The sequence below is a fragment of the Palaemon carinicauda genome, chromosome 9, assembly GCF_036898095.1.
Source record: "Palaemon carinicauda isolate YSFRI2023 chromosome 9, ASM3689809v2, whole genome shotgun sequence".
NCBI lineage: Eukaryota > Metazoa > Arthropoda > Malacostraca > Decapoda > Palaemonidae > Palaemon > Palaemon carinicauda.
In genome coordinates this window covers 36,600,624-36,615,622 of record NC_090733.1, presented here as the reverse complement: position 1 = coordinate 36,615,622, position 14,999 = coordinate 36,600,624, and the positions used below count along the sequence as shown (strand labels likewise).

At 41.4% G+C, this 14,999-nt stretch overlaps 1 protein-coding gene across 1 annotated transcript; it reads left to right on the top strand.

Annotated features, from left to right (window-relative positions):
* The first annotated feature begins 6,951 nt into the window (after nt 1-6,951).
* LOC137646347 (KRAB-A domain-containing protein 2-like) lies at nt 6,952-7,503 on the top strand. The gene is made up of 2 exons (XM_068379453.1): nt 6,952-7,176; nt 7,258-7,503. Exons 1-2 carry the CDS (start codon nt 6,952-6,954, stop codon nt 7,501-7,503), a joined length of 471 nt encoding a protein of 156 aa, XP_068235554.1.
* The last annotated feature ends 7,496 nt before the right edge of the window (nt 7,504-14,999 follow it).

Here is a 14,999-nt window from a genome sequence, read left to right as displayed (position 1 = left end):
AACAGTTATGGTTGCATAGTTTGGGACTTAAGCACGATAAAATCCTGTAAGTCCTAAAAACGATCATACCTCCTTTTTAGTCTTTGGTTGTGGGGCTGATTGAATTTTACCAATATTGGTTTCCTGAAGACTCAAAGTGCCTCCCTGGATATCATGCCCAAGGAATTGCACCGTTTCTGAAGCTAAAATACACTTGCTTGGCTTAACAGTGAGATTTGCATTTTGAATATGCTGAAATAGCTCTTGCAAGGTTTCTAAATGTTCAGGCCATGACTTTGTGTGTACTAGTAAGTCATCTCTATAGCTTTCCACATTATCGAGACCTTTAAGAAGTGTTTGCATACACTTCACATATGTGGCTCCTGCATTAACCATCCCAAAAGGCATCTTAAGAAATTCATATTGGGCATCAGTAGTAACAAAAGCTGTCTTTGGGACATCTTCTGATCGGACCTTGATCTGCCATTAGCCCTTGGTAAAATCAATCTTTGTAAAGAAATTGCTTTCCGATAACCTGGTAAAAATATCATATGCTGTAACCATTGGTTCTGGATCAAATATAGTAATACGATTAAGTTTTCTAAAGTCTATACATACCCTATTTGACCCATCAGATTTCTTTACCATCACCACTGGCGAAGCATAAGGTGATGACGACTCCTGGATGATCCCCATGTCTAGCATACCTTTTATTTCTTTCCTAAGGGATGCTCTGACACCATATGGTATCGGGTATGGCTTACTCCTCACTGGTTCATGCGATGTAAGTACTATTTTATGCTCACCTTTGTTTGATGTTCCAGGGATGTCAGTAAAGATATCTTCATACTTCCGCACAAATTCTTTGATTTGACGTTCCTGATGCAGATCAAGGTTTAAGCCAAACATAATATCCTTCATTGATTCTGATCCAGAGGTTGGTGCTATCTCCAGCAACTCTTCATCCTCATGGATGTCTATACTTGAGTTGCTATCACACGTTTTATCTAAGATGACATCTTTTGCTCTTTGAAGATACTTCTTCAACATGTTGATATGAAAAGTTTTAACTTGTCCATGAATGTTTATACCATAATCATTCTTGCCCACAACATTCTCTACATTAAATGGACCCTTCCACTGCATGAGTAGCCTATTGCTGTCTGTAGGGAGTAGAATCAGTACTTCATTGCCTACCTGAAGACTCCGAGGCCTGGATCTCCTATCATAGTAATGTTTGTATCGCCATTGTGCCAACTTCAGTGCTTCATTTGCTAGTTTCATGATCTCTTCCATTTTTTCCCTGAGCTCAAAGACATATTGATAGCTACTATTGACTTCTGGCTCTTCAATGTCTTTTGTCTATAGTTCCCTCAAAATCTGCATTGGCCCTCTTACAGATCTTCCATATAGTATCTCAAAGGGGGAGAACCCTGTCGACTCTTGAGGGACTTCTCTGTAAGCAAACAACACAGCATTGATATACCGGTGTTACTGATTAGGCTTCTCTTGACATAACTTTTCCAGCATTTTCTTTAGAGTTCCATTGAACTTTTCCACCAATCCATTAGACATTGGATTTTATGGAGTAGTTGTAAGTTGTCACATGCTGAGAAGTCTAGCTACTTCCTTCATGCAGTCAGAGGTAAACTGTGTTCCAAGATCACTTAATATTTCTTCAGGCACCCTTTATCCTGCTAAACATATCTACCAGAGCTTCTGCAACTGATTCAGAGTCAATGTTCTTCAAGGGCACTGCATCAGGATACCTACTGGCATGGTCCATCATAGAGAGGATAAACTGGTGTCCTTTCTCAGATGGTGGATGTATCTTACCAATTATATCCACAGACACCCTCTTGAATGGAGTATCAATGATTGGCAACTTCTAAAGAGGTACTTTTGTCACCTTACCTTTGCTGATTGTCTTCTTGCAGATTTCACAAGATCTGCAGAACCTAGTTATGTCCACACCCATTCCAGGCCAGTAGAACTCTCTGAGGATCTTTTCCTTTGTCTTCTTAGCACACAGGTGGCCCCCTAAGGTAGATTCATGTGCTAATGTCAGGACTTGTGGTCTCAGTGGTTTAGGAACCATAACTTGGGAGACTGGATTCCCATGGTTGATGCCTGGATGAACAAATGTCCTGTACAATAACTGTTTCCTGGTTTCAAACTGGTTTACTTGCATTCCTTTTTTTCCTTTCTTTAGAAGTCCAAAACTTCTTCAGTGTGTCATCTTTATTTTGTAGTCGACAAACTTTATCCCTATCGACTTCTTTGTACAGGTTACTACCTGGCACTACCAGTAAAGAGGGTCTCTTACCCTCTCGCGTTGCTTGTGCCCTTGTTGCTACTGGACAGGTCTCCTGGTCACAAGTGTCCTGCTACGCTGGGTTAGGGTCTTCAGCTGGTCATGCACATGGGACGTTTCCAATTAGCATATCATAGGGGGCGTCAGGAAGACAAACTGCATCCACTTCTCCAATCAGGTATGGAGTGTTGATGTGGATTTTAGCCATTGGAGCTCTCCGGAAGGAATTGTCAGCAAGCCTGACCAGCACTAAGGTTCCAGTGTAAAGATCATGATCAACAAACATTTGTTTGATTACCACACTACTACATTCAAAGTCACGCAACACCTGAACAATGTGGGATCCTACTCTACCCTTTGTCACTGTCATTGAGTCTTCATTGCTTGGAACACAAGCATTCATACAAGGGACTGCAAAATCATTCTCAAGGAAAAGCTTTCCTTCCTTGATACAAGCATCTACCTTAGCTACATCCATTTCTGGAGGAGGGCCACTGATTGAACAGAAGGACGAGACTTGTGCCACTGGTGTCTGTGCCTCTTCAACACTTTTCTCAACATCAAAATAAGCGGTTTTTATGGTCTTTAATTTCCTGCATTCCGGGAGATCATGACCAAATTTGTCACAAAACATACACTTTTTGTCATTTCTAGGATCCCTCGACTGATCCAAGAGGTGACACTTCGATGCTATGTGGCCGAGCTGGTTGCATCTGTAGCACCTTATCTCTCCTCTCTAGCTGAAGTCCCCTTGATGATTTGCTCATTGGGCACATGTCAAGGATTCTCAACAGCACTTGGTCCTGTCTGCTTAGGTGGTTGATACACAGCCTTTTTAGCTACCTTGGCCTCCTTAGAGAGCTCAGTTCCATGATCTGTGAGGTACTGCTCTGCTGCCTTTGCCAGGTCATCCAGATTAGCAGGGGCCTTTTCCTTCAAATGAACTTCCAGTGCATTTGAGACAGCAATGATGAACTGCTCATTGATCATCAGCTGTTGGAGCTCTGCAAAAGTCTCATAAGCGCCAACTTGTTCCATCCACTTCTTGAGAAAGTTCTTGAGCTTGACAATGAACTGTGTAGGGCTCTCTCCGTCTTCTGGGGGCGTGTTCCGGAACTTTTTACGGAATCCTTCCTCAGTAAGGTCGTATCTTCTGAAGAGCGCTTTCTTCAAAATTTCATAGTCCTTTGCAATATTGTCAGAAAGCTGACCATAAACTAGAAGGGCATTCCCTGTCAAAAGAGCACTAAGAGACAAGGCCATCGTTGACCTGTCCCACTTGTGTGTGTTAGCATACCTCTCAAACATTAACAAGTAGCTGTCAAGTTCATCCTTACCATCCACAAACTCCGGGAGGTTTGGGATCTTTGCTTTAGGAGAGTGGTTACTGATCACTGTCGGTGCCTCTTCATGGTGTCGTGTTGCCTCTAGCTCAAGTTTCTTTATTTCTAGTTCATGTCGTCACTCCCGCTCCTTCTCTTCTAGGGCATGCTGTCGCTCCCGCTCCTTCTCTTCTAGTGCATGCTGTCGCCCCAGCTCCTTCTCTTTTAGTGTATGCTGTCGCTCTAGCTCCTTCTCTTCTAGTTCGGCCAAAGCCCTCCCACGCTCAGCGTCATACCTTTTCAGTCTCTCTTCTCTCTCAAGATTCTTTTCTTATGCTTGAACCCTGTGCTCGGCAAACTCAATGGCCTTCTTGTCGTCCAGTCCGTAGTCCTTTGCCAATGCAAGATATTCTTGGTAGGTTTCCATGACTTCAACTTCCAGCCTTTATATCTTTCCACTTTTGCCAATCCTATCACGGTCGCAACTTGTCACAACTCAGGTTCAGTAATTGGCAGTGTGAAAATACAATAAGACTATTCTGCTTAATTTCGCTACTCTCGTATAGCCTTTATTAACACTTCAATATAAAGTCACAAACCACAGCATACACTGCCCAAAAACGCTCTATTGAGCAAAAGTAATATAATAGTTCACAGTTTAATAATAATAATCCTCTTGCACTTCCAGTCTTAAACTGGGAGAGAGAGAAATCCCTTTAAAACACGTGCGTTAGAAGCACCACCGGTTGTCCCTTCCCCCCAAAACCAAGGTTAAGAAGTCGCCTCGGCTCGTTGCCAAGGACTCCGCAAAAGCACCAAATCTATAACAATCAATATGTATCCATGAATAGCAGGGCGACATCTGTTGTGGAGGACTTGATATATATATTACAAATTAAAATAAAGAAACTAGCGTTAGCCAGTAACAATAGAACAAGCACACAGGTTTTACGCTTATTATTTTCAGTAAATAACAGTTCAACTACTTTAACATGAAAAACGATAGAATAAGACCGTGTATAAACAGTAATTATAACAAACAAAATAAAATGATTATGATGATATACAAAAATCTTTATACATCAATTTAATATGAATATATACGCAGAAATAAACTGTAGAATAAGACTGTATATAAACAGTAATTATAACAATAAACAAAAATAAAATGCTTATGATAATATACAAAATATCCTTATACATCAATATAATAGAGATATATATAAAGTATATACGCAGTATATATATATATATTTTATATATATATATATATATATATATATATATATATATATATATATATATATATATATATATATATATATATATATATATATATATATATATATATATATATATATATATATATATATATATATATATATATATATATATATATATATATATATATATATATATATATATATATATATATATATATATATATATATATATATATATATATATATATATATATATATATATATATATATATATATATATATATATATATATATGGTGGGTGGTCTTTTTGTCCGACGTCACTTCGTCCGATGACACTTCGTCCATGTCTATTGGTCCAATGTCTTTTCGTCCGATGGACTTTTGGTCCAACGACATTTGGTCCAATTTCTAAAAAAAAGCAAATGTTTGAAGAGATTGTTATTGCCGTTTGCTTCACTTCTCTGTTAAAAGTTTATACCTTATTGGCTTTTGTGATAAAGTAATATACTCATTTTCTAATTACTCCATTAGTCATGCTTAACATTCTCTCTCTCTCCTTATCTCTCTTTAGTATGGTACTATATATATATAGTGTGCTGCAAGCTTAGTACCTTAGTGTCTGAATCTGCCCATCCCGAAATGGCAAAGTTCATACAATCAACGAAGAAGAAAAGAAAAGTAAAACCTTCAGCGGTTGAGCACATTTGAACATTTGGAAATCTATCGAAACCTTTAAGGGAGAAGAAGGATTTATTCAATGTAATATAACTCAAATACTTCGAGGAGATCCGTCAAATTCTTGTTCACAATATCAAAAACTCACCAAACGTCTCAAAAGATTAGTAATTAGATATGTGTCAAAGAGGAAAAGGAGATTTTTGGAGTATGCGTCTTATGCACCAGTTTCCCTCCTATACTTTAGAGTTTGGCAGTTGATTATTATATTATTATAAACAACAAGGGAGAAAGTCCTTATAAGATTTAATTTTTTATTTAGGAAGTCAAGAATTGGCTAGGATTTTATCTTTTCTTTTATTGCTTGAAACAGTTCAAAATTGGACCAAATGTCGTTGGACCAAAAGTCCATCGGACGGAAAGACATTGGACAAAAAGACGTGGACGAAGTGTCGTTGGACGAAGTGACATCGGACAAAAAGTCGGTACACGTATATATATATATATATATATATATATATATATATATATATATATATATATATATATATATATATATATATATGTATATATATATATATATATATATATATATATATATATATATATATATATATATATATATATATATATATATATATATATATATATATATATATATATATATATATATATATATATATATATATATATATATATATATATATATATATATATATATATATATATATATATATATATATATATATATATATTCATTTTAGAACTCGCAAATTACGTAAATTCCCGGGCCCTAAACTCCTATTCTTGGAAAAATGAGCAAATTCGATGCCTGTAGCCCAGTCCGTTGAGTTGTTGTCAGTCATCCACGCTACAAACGATTGACAATTCAGGCCACAAAGAACGTAGTTCAGTAATAATCTGAGTTGTAAACTCAGAACCATATTCTGATTGAAGGATTACAGGAGAACCCAGAAGTAGAAAGATATCAGTTTATTCTAGTACCTTGACAAGATGTCTGAGAACATGGAGTTAAAATCTCGTGAAGAGTTATTATCTATGTATGAGAAGTGTTCCAAGTATCTCATTTCGAAAGACGATTATTTTCAAATGATTGAAGACATTCGTAGAGCTAGCGAAAGAAAGAACACGAAAAGTCATCACGAATATTACCTTCTGAATAAATATGAAGTGTTACAGTGTGGGGATCTTGAGAAAATTATTAAGAAACGACAAACTTTAGACGAAACACCGGTGTACTATGTCTCCATTGAGGACACATTTGACATAGTTAAAAAAGCACATACTGCAATTGGTCATGGCGGTCGAGACAGAATGACAAAAGAACTCTAACTGAAATATGCTAACATTCCGCGAGATACAATTGAACTATTCAAGTCGTTATGCCTGGAATGCCAGAAAAAGAGAAAGCGACCAATGACAAAGGGTGTCGTAGTTAAACCTATTCTGAGTACTGAATTTTCATCACGTGGCCAGTTTGATCTCATAGACATGCAGTTTATGTCATGTAGAACCTTCAAGTGGATTATGGTGTACCTAGACCATCTGACAAAGTTCTGCGTTCTATGTCCGCTCACATCAAAGCGTGCAGCTGAAGTAGCATTCCAACTTGCTGATATCTTTTTACTTCTGGGTGCTCCTGTAATCCTTCAATCAGACAATGGTTCTGAGTTTATGGCTCAGATTATTACTGAACTACGTTCTTTGTGGCCTGAATTGTAGATCGTTCACGGCAAGTCTAGACACCCACAGAGCCAAGGCTCTGTTGAGCGAGCAAATGGTGACATAAAAGACATACTTGTAGCGTGGATGGCTGACAACAACTCAACTGACTGGGGTACAGGCATCAAATTTGTTCAGTTTTCCAAGAATTCGGCTTACCATGCAGGGATCAAAAGAAGTCCATATGCTGCAATGTTCAGTGTGAATGCTCAAGTCGGACTGACGTCAACATCACTTCCACAATAAATCATCAGTTGCCTGCAGTCTGAGCAAGACCCTATAACAATGCATCAGCAGCAAGAAACAGATGCCAACGAGCCTGAATCAGAGGCAGAAGCTGATGTCAATGAACCCGAGCGAGAACCACCCAAAGCTGAAATGGGTGAGTCTGAACAAGAGCCAGAGCCAATATCCCAGCAGCAAACTAACCATGATCAACTTCATAACAGCATCAGCTCCCAACGATTAGCAGCAAGTCAATCACAAAGACAACAAGCAGAACATATGGTTAAGAGGAGCCGAACATAATTAGTAGCAGGTGAGATAGGAGACAACATTACTCTTCCAATTCCATTGGTTGATCGAGGTCGGGGAGATCCAAGGAACATCCTAGGTGTTATTGTGAGTAGGAGCATGAACGACCAATACAGAGTGGCCACCAAAATTGGTATTTTAAAAGGAAGCTATTCCAGGAATCAGTTTGACATTTGTCCTGAGAGATTGCTGAAAGAAAGTGACATTAACAATGACATTGAAATTTCTCTCCGAGAAACTGTTATCAAATCCTCTATCAGTGGAGGACAAGGTTTTGTTAAGTGTTCATGCACTGGTCCAAAAAAATGTCAAGCAAACAGAGGCAAATGTTTCAAATCTAAACAGCTATGCAATAGTAGATGCCACAATAGCCTCAAGTGTGAAAATAAATAAATCTGTAATTGATATGGCATGTGTTTTTAATATTGTTCGATTGTTCTATCGTACTATTGATTTAATTTTTAACTATTGCTTTTATATTTGTGATTTTCTATGAATAAAATTATTATACCAGGTGATTTATTCCTGCAATTATTGTAAATATTGATATTACTATTGCTAGTCATTTACTTTTTAACTAGTGATATTTATATGTGTGAATTTTCTTGTGAATAAAATTATAAGAGTACGAAAAGTTACTTTCCCTTTTCTAACATATGAAGCTGAATAACAAATAACTTTAGTCATTTCGTGAAATGTCTGGTCACCAAATTAAGTCGCTTCACGAAAAAGTTGGAAATTTCAGTCAATTAATAAATTGACTGACCCCTAGAGGTATTACTTGAAATGACTAGCAGTTTTAGTCATTTCACAAAATAACTGATTTCACAGTTTGACTGTAACATATATATATATATATATATATATATATATATATATATATATATATATATATATATATATATATATATATATATATATATATATATATATATATATATATATATATATATATATATATATATATATATATATATATATATATATATATATATATATATATATATATATATATATATATATATTATATATATATATATATATATATTATATATATATATATATATATATATATATATATATATATATATATATATATATATATATATATATATATATATATATATATATATATATATATATATATATATATATATATTTTGGGTTCAAACCATGTCGTCCTGATGGAAGTTCCTATAGGGTAGCTTCCTAGGGTATATTACAACTATGGCGATATTCCCAGAGAATTTACCTTAAGGTACCAGAATTGTAACTCATGAAGCGAGTATCCCTTGTGAAAGGGATATCGCGACATATCAGAGGACGTATTCTAGACACGCCACATGGCAATCTACATCCTGGACAGAGATTTCGTCTCGTAGGAGGTGATTGGCGAGATACGAATTCGGGAAAGAAAAAGGGAGCCGCTCCCAAGGCTTCCCTATCCTCCGATTCGTATGCGTGCCTGGCGCCAATCCTGGCGCCATCTGTATTCCTTTTTGCGTAGCTTAACAACTCGGTGTTTTTTCCTGTTTTTCTCGCAAATCTTGGATTTATTCTACTTTTCATGGCTTCTCCGTCTTCGTCGGCCTCTGATAAGTTGAATATAGTGTCTTTTATGTATAAATGTAGGCTCTTGGTAAAATTTTGAGTGATTAATAGGATTAATCTTTGATACAAGAGCCGTTGCCTACCAGAGGCGTCCTGGACGCTGTCGCTCGCTCGGTATAAATTAGTTAGTCAGAGCGACATTCCTGGTTGTTTTGCTTTAATAAATTTTAGCTATTTAGCATTACATAGGATTTCCTTTCGTGCTTAGTATTATTTGGCGAAGTATTCGCCATTCTGGCCTACGCTAGGCCATGTAGCCTAGTCGTTTGGTCCTAGTACTTCATGCATTATTATGGTTTTTCCGAGTGTAATTAAAATTTTATTGAAGCTTTAGGCTATATTTTATACATTTTAGACTGTGTGGAATATTTCCAAGATAGTATACGAGTGAGTTTCGGTGATTTAGGTAATCGATTCTCTTGGTGCCTAGGCTAGTTGCTTATGGAGCCTTAGTATACTTTATCATACTCCCCGGTTGCTTTCTTTTCTTCGGAGAAGGTATGCAATCCCTTTCCCTCTGTTTAAGCCTTGGGCTTATCCCTAAGTGGTTTTTTCCGAATTTATTTTCGATAAAACAACACTGGGGTGTTACTGTACCTTCCTGTTCCTGTAGTATGGTTCAAGAGGGACAGAACAACAGAGTTTTTTAGTCTGAGTCTGTGTTGTCGGGCTTGGGGCTGAGTCCCCCTCGCTGACCTAACACAGACAAAGGGAGCTTAGCTCCCTTAGGTCACTACCGAAGGTTTCTGTGGATATGATTCCTTCTTTTGTGATCTACCAGACTAGTCCTTGTTGCTGTTCTCGGGGGAGGATAAGTTCTTTCCCTGGGAGTAGCAACGCCTTCCTTGCTATGGTGCTCTGGGAGCTGGCAAGTATTGCTGGCCTTCCCCCTTAGATCTCCCTTAGGCTAAGATAAGTTTCTTGGCTGCGGGTGATCTGTCACTAAAGCAAGGTTGGCAGGACCCTCTTGTCCCTTCCCCCTCTTTTTCCGTAATGGCCGAGCCATTACTGTACTGTACGTCGTTCTACATCTGGACCTAGTATAGGTTAGGATGTGGAATTGACTCAGCCCCTTGCCGGCCGGCAGAGCTGCTGGCCAGCAAGGGTCTTATGTTTTCGAGTGCTGCCCGGACCTCTCTTGGTCCCTCATCCATGCCTGCCTGTAGAGCCAGACGGCATTGGTCAGGAAGCCTGAATTAGTTTCTCCCCTTCCTTATATGCACTCTTTCGGTTGCCGGGCTTGGAGGTTGTGTACACTCTTATCCCGGCATCCATTCTATTTTTCTTCTAATGCTGTACCTGCCTATGAGGCCGGCTGCCGACCTATGAGGCCGGCAGCCGGGCAGGTGTAGTCTTCTGGTTCTTTTGCTGCCGGCTGGCATCGGTCTTGTACCTTTGCCGGCCGGCTTATGTCAGCCCTTGTCTGCCGGTCACCAAGAGTGTGGCGGCAGCTGGGTACTACCTTGTGTAGTTGCTGGCCGCCAGCCATTGCCGGCCAACATTGGCTGTTACGGGCCGGCAGTTGCTGCCGACCGGCACATGCATTTGAACCAGAGTGCTGCCGCCTTATAGCTGTTAAATAGTATACTTTAAAGCTAGTTGTGGTGTGTGCCGGCCGGCAAAGGCAGGCCGGCACACATCCCCCTATACTGTACTAGTATTCTTCAGTATAACATATACAGTAAGAAAAAACTATAGTAATGGTTTTGGTACAGCACTGTGTCTTCTAACACTATTGTGTTTTCTTGCACATCCCTTTGCTGTTGCCCTACAGATAGGAAGCTGAGTTCTTTCTTGTCTATTATCCAGGATTTTAAAATCATTGCTTAGGTGTGAGCTCCACCTGTTTCCTCTGGAAACCTTGCATTGGTTACTCTAGAAGAGATAACCCATTTTGATTTTATTATCTGGAAGGCTACAACAATGGGTTGTGAGGGAAACACAAGTGTGTGTCTTTCCTTTATGAATTGTTATGCTATACTATGCATATCCAGTGATACATAGTTCACTTGATACTCATGGAAATTTCTTCTCTTTATAGGAGGACCCTCCGAAGTGCGGAAATTTTTTCTGCAACGTCCGCAGCAAGAACCTCTGCGGACATGAGTGTTGTAGGAGACACGCAGCATGCGCTGTCTGAAAAGATGATCTCCAGTATTGGGACCCTCAGGTATGTACTGTATGCACTAACCTGATTACTGAGGCTTTTGATTCCCCTAGAACGTCGGAATCAAGGGATATAGCAAGGGAGAAGCTTCGTACCTGGGTAAGGGGCTTCAAAAAGAACACCTCTGGCCCTTATCTTCCAAGTGAGAAGATGAGGGCGTATCTTTTTGCCCAGGCATCAGCTGATGCAGTGATTCCCCAGCCTCAAGAAGAGATCCCTCAAGATCAAGTCCAGGTGGACGTGGAAGTCGCAGTCGCGATGCAAGACATCCAGTTAGATGACAGGATGTCTGACCTGGACGAACGTTTGGAACAAGACCTCCTGGCAGAAGGTCAGGATGAAGTTCAAACCCCGGATGTCGTAGAGGATGAGGTCGACGAGGTGTCGGCTACTCCGGTTCAGATTCCGGAGCCTATCCCCTCAACATCGGGCGGTCTCCCAGTAGAACTGGGACAGGCCCTCTCTTCGATTGTTGGAATGATCCAACAAATGCAGAAGGAGAATCAGGAGAAGGCGGCTGCTATGGAACTGCGTATGCAGTTCCTGGCAGAATCACATGGGCCCCGGAAAAGGCTCATTGTGAAAGACCTTCCCTCATGCTCAGATGCTAACCCATGGAGGTATGCTGAGCACATGCCGATGACGACTGGAAAGATCGTCATCTCGGATAAGCTGGGTTCAGTTCCCCTAGAGGAGGTGGAATTCTGGCCCAGCAAGGCATCATATCCGGACTGCTATGTCCGGCTGAGAAAAGAACCAGCTTCAAGGGAGGAGACAGAGCCGAAGGAGGTCATAATCATGGACCACGCTAAGGCTCAAGCCCTACTTTCATCCTCGATGAAAGAGAGGGGCTTCTCTAACTCGAAGGTAGCTGCATTGAGCAAGAAGCTCCCTTCTTTTGTGTCCTCTCCTGCTAGAGCCTTCCCCTTTTTACAGAAAGGGTTTGCGGCTGTCCTAAAGGCAGTCCAGGCCGGCAAGCCTTGCCCCTCCCTGGAGGAGTGTAAACCCTTGTTGCTGGCCCTGCCTATGGACCACAAAGACTGGAAGGATGTCCATCTGACGTTCTCAGTGGGAAAGTTGGAGGCTGATATTTCCGGACGGCAATTCGGCGAGGACCTCCCCAAGCTCTCCGACTCTCTTTTACGAAGAGAGTTCGAGACAAAAGAAAGACTGGCTGCCTCAATGTCTCATCAGACTACTCTTGAGACGATGGCAAGTGACCCCAAGGTCCATGAAATGTTCATGGTGGTGGCTAAGTCTCACCTAGCCACAGTGACGAAGGACCTTTATAGCTTCGTCAAGGCAAGGAGAGCTTGCAGGGAGTTCGTGTTCACCGGGGCTACGGTGAGACACGAGCCAAGGAAGTTAATCTCCTCCAACATTTGGGGAAAAGACCTTTTCCCACCGATGTGGTCAAAGAAGTTGTTGATAAGGCTGCTGTGGAGAATAGAAACCTTCTCCAGAAGTGGGGCCTGGCTATCAAAAGAAAGTCTTCCCCGGATGAGGGTCCTCAACCAAAGAGGAAGAATATGAGGACTAGGCTACCGTCTCGGCCAGCCAAGCCTTTTAGACAGCAACAGCAACTGCAATTGCCATTGCCTCCAGTGCCCCAGATGGTGGCACAAACCCCGACCACTTTTCCCTGGGTACCCCAGGCTGTGCCAGGTCAGTCAACCGCATTCACCCCAACGTTCGAAGGACAGTCTTCTTCCTTTCGTGCAAAACCTAGAGGAGCAGCCAGAGGCTCGTCTAGGCGCCCCTCAAGGGGAAGGGGATTCAGAGGTAGTCGTGGTCAGGGAGGCAAGACCTCAGGACGGCAGTCCAAGTGGGATGATACCGGTAGGAGGGAGACTGATGAAATTTTGGGATCGCTGGACTTTCGATCCCTGGGCCCAAAGCCTACTCAAGAATGGACTGTGCTGGAGCTGGTACAGCACTCCACACCCCTGCCTTCGGTTTTTCCAACACTCCACCCCTGTTCTGGAGGAGTACGTTCAAGAACTGTTGGAGAAAAAGGTGATCCGAAAGGTGAAGTCCATCAAATTCCAAGGGAGGCTGTTTTGTGTTCCCAAGAAAGACTCGGAAAAGCTCAGAGTCATTCTGGACTTGTCGCCACTCAACAAGTTCATAGTGAATTGCAAATTCAAGATGCTAACACTGCAACACATAAGGACCTTACTGCCCAAGAGGGCATACTCAGTCTCTATAGACTTGTCAGACGCCTATTGGCACATTCCAATCAGCCGTCGACTCTCCCCCTACCTAGGGTTCAGGCTACAACAGAGACTATACGCCTTCAGAGCCATGCCATTCGGGCTAAACATAGCCCCAAGGATTTTCACGAAGCTTGCGAGCGCAGCTCTTAAACAATTACGCCTAAAGGGAATTCAGGTAGTAGCCTACCTGGACGACTGGCTGGTGTGGGCAGCATCCGAGACCGAATGCTTGCAAGCTTCCAGTCAGGTGATCCAGTTCCTGAGTACCTAGGCTTCAAGATCAACAGAAAAAAAGTCTCGACTTTCTCCATCCGAAAAGTTCCAGTGGCTGGGAATCCACTGGGACCTTTTGTCACACAGTTTCTCCATCCCGACGAAGAAAAGGAAGGAGATAGCGGGCTCTGTCAAGAGACTTCTAGATTCCGAAAGGATATCAAGACGCGAACAGGAGAGGGTACTAGGCTCTCTCCAGTTTGCTTCAGTGACAGACCCAGTGCTAAGAGCACAGCTAAAGGATGCAACCGGAGTTTGGAGAAGGTATGCATCAAACGCGCGAAGAGATCTGAGAAGACCAGTGCCGCCTCGGCTACGTACTCTTCTCAGGCCTTGGTCCCAAGCCAGACATCTAAAGAAGTCGGTTCTTCTTCAGCCACCTCCCCTGTCGATGACGATTCACTCAGACGCCTCAAAGGAGGGATGGGGAGGTCACTCTCATCGGAAAAAAGTCCAGGGGACTTGGTCCAAGCTATTCAGGACCTTTCATATAAACTTTCTAGAAGCTATGGCAGTGCTCCTTACCTTAAAGAAAGTCTCCCCGCGTCACTCGATCCACATAAGATTGGTGATGGACAGCGAGGTGGTTGTGAGATGCTTGAATCGACAAGGGTCGAGGTCACCACCTCTCAACCAGGTGATGTTAGCCATTTTCCGATTGGCGGAAAAGAAGAAGTGGTACCTGTCGGCAGTTCACCTTCAAGGAGTCCGCAATGTGACAGCGGACGCTCTATCCAGGTTCACACCGATAGAGTCGGAATGGTCCTTAGACGCAGGATCATTCTCCTTCATTCTGAATCAAGTCCCAGAACTGCAGATAGATCACTTTGCGACGAAAGACAACAAGAAGTTGCCCCTGTACGTGTCCCCGTACGAGGGCCCCTTAGCGGAAGCAGTGGACGCGATGTCCCTCGACTGGAACAGATGGTCCAGGATTTATC

Bases quoted from the DNA above. Each gene is read 5' to 3' on its own strand.
- LOC137646347 (XM_068379453.1), top strand. From the start codon at position 6,952: ATGACAAAGGGTGTCGTAGTTAAACCTATTCTGAGTACTGAATTTTCA. The intron at 7,177-7,257 runs GTAATCCTTCAA...CCTGAATTGTAG, and splicing joins TTTTACTTCTGGGTGCTCCT to ATCGTTCACGGCAAGTCTAG.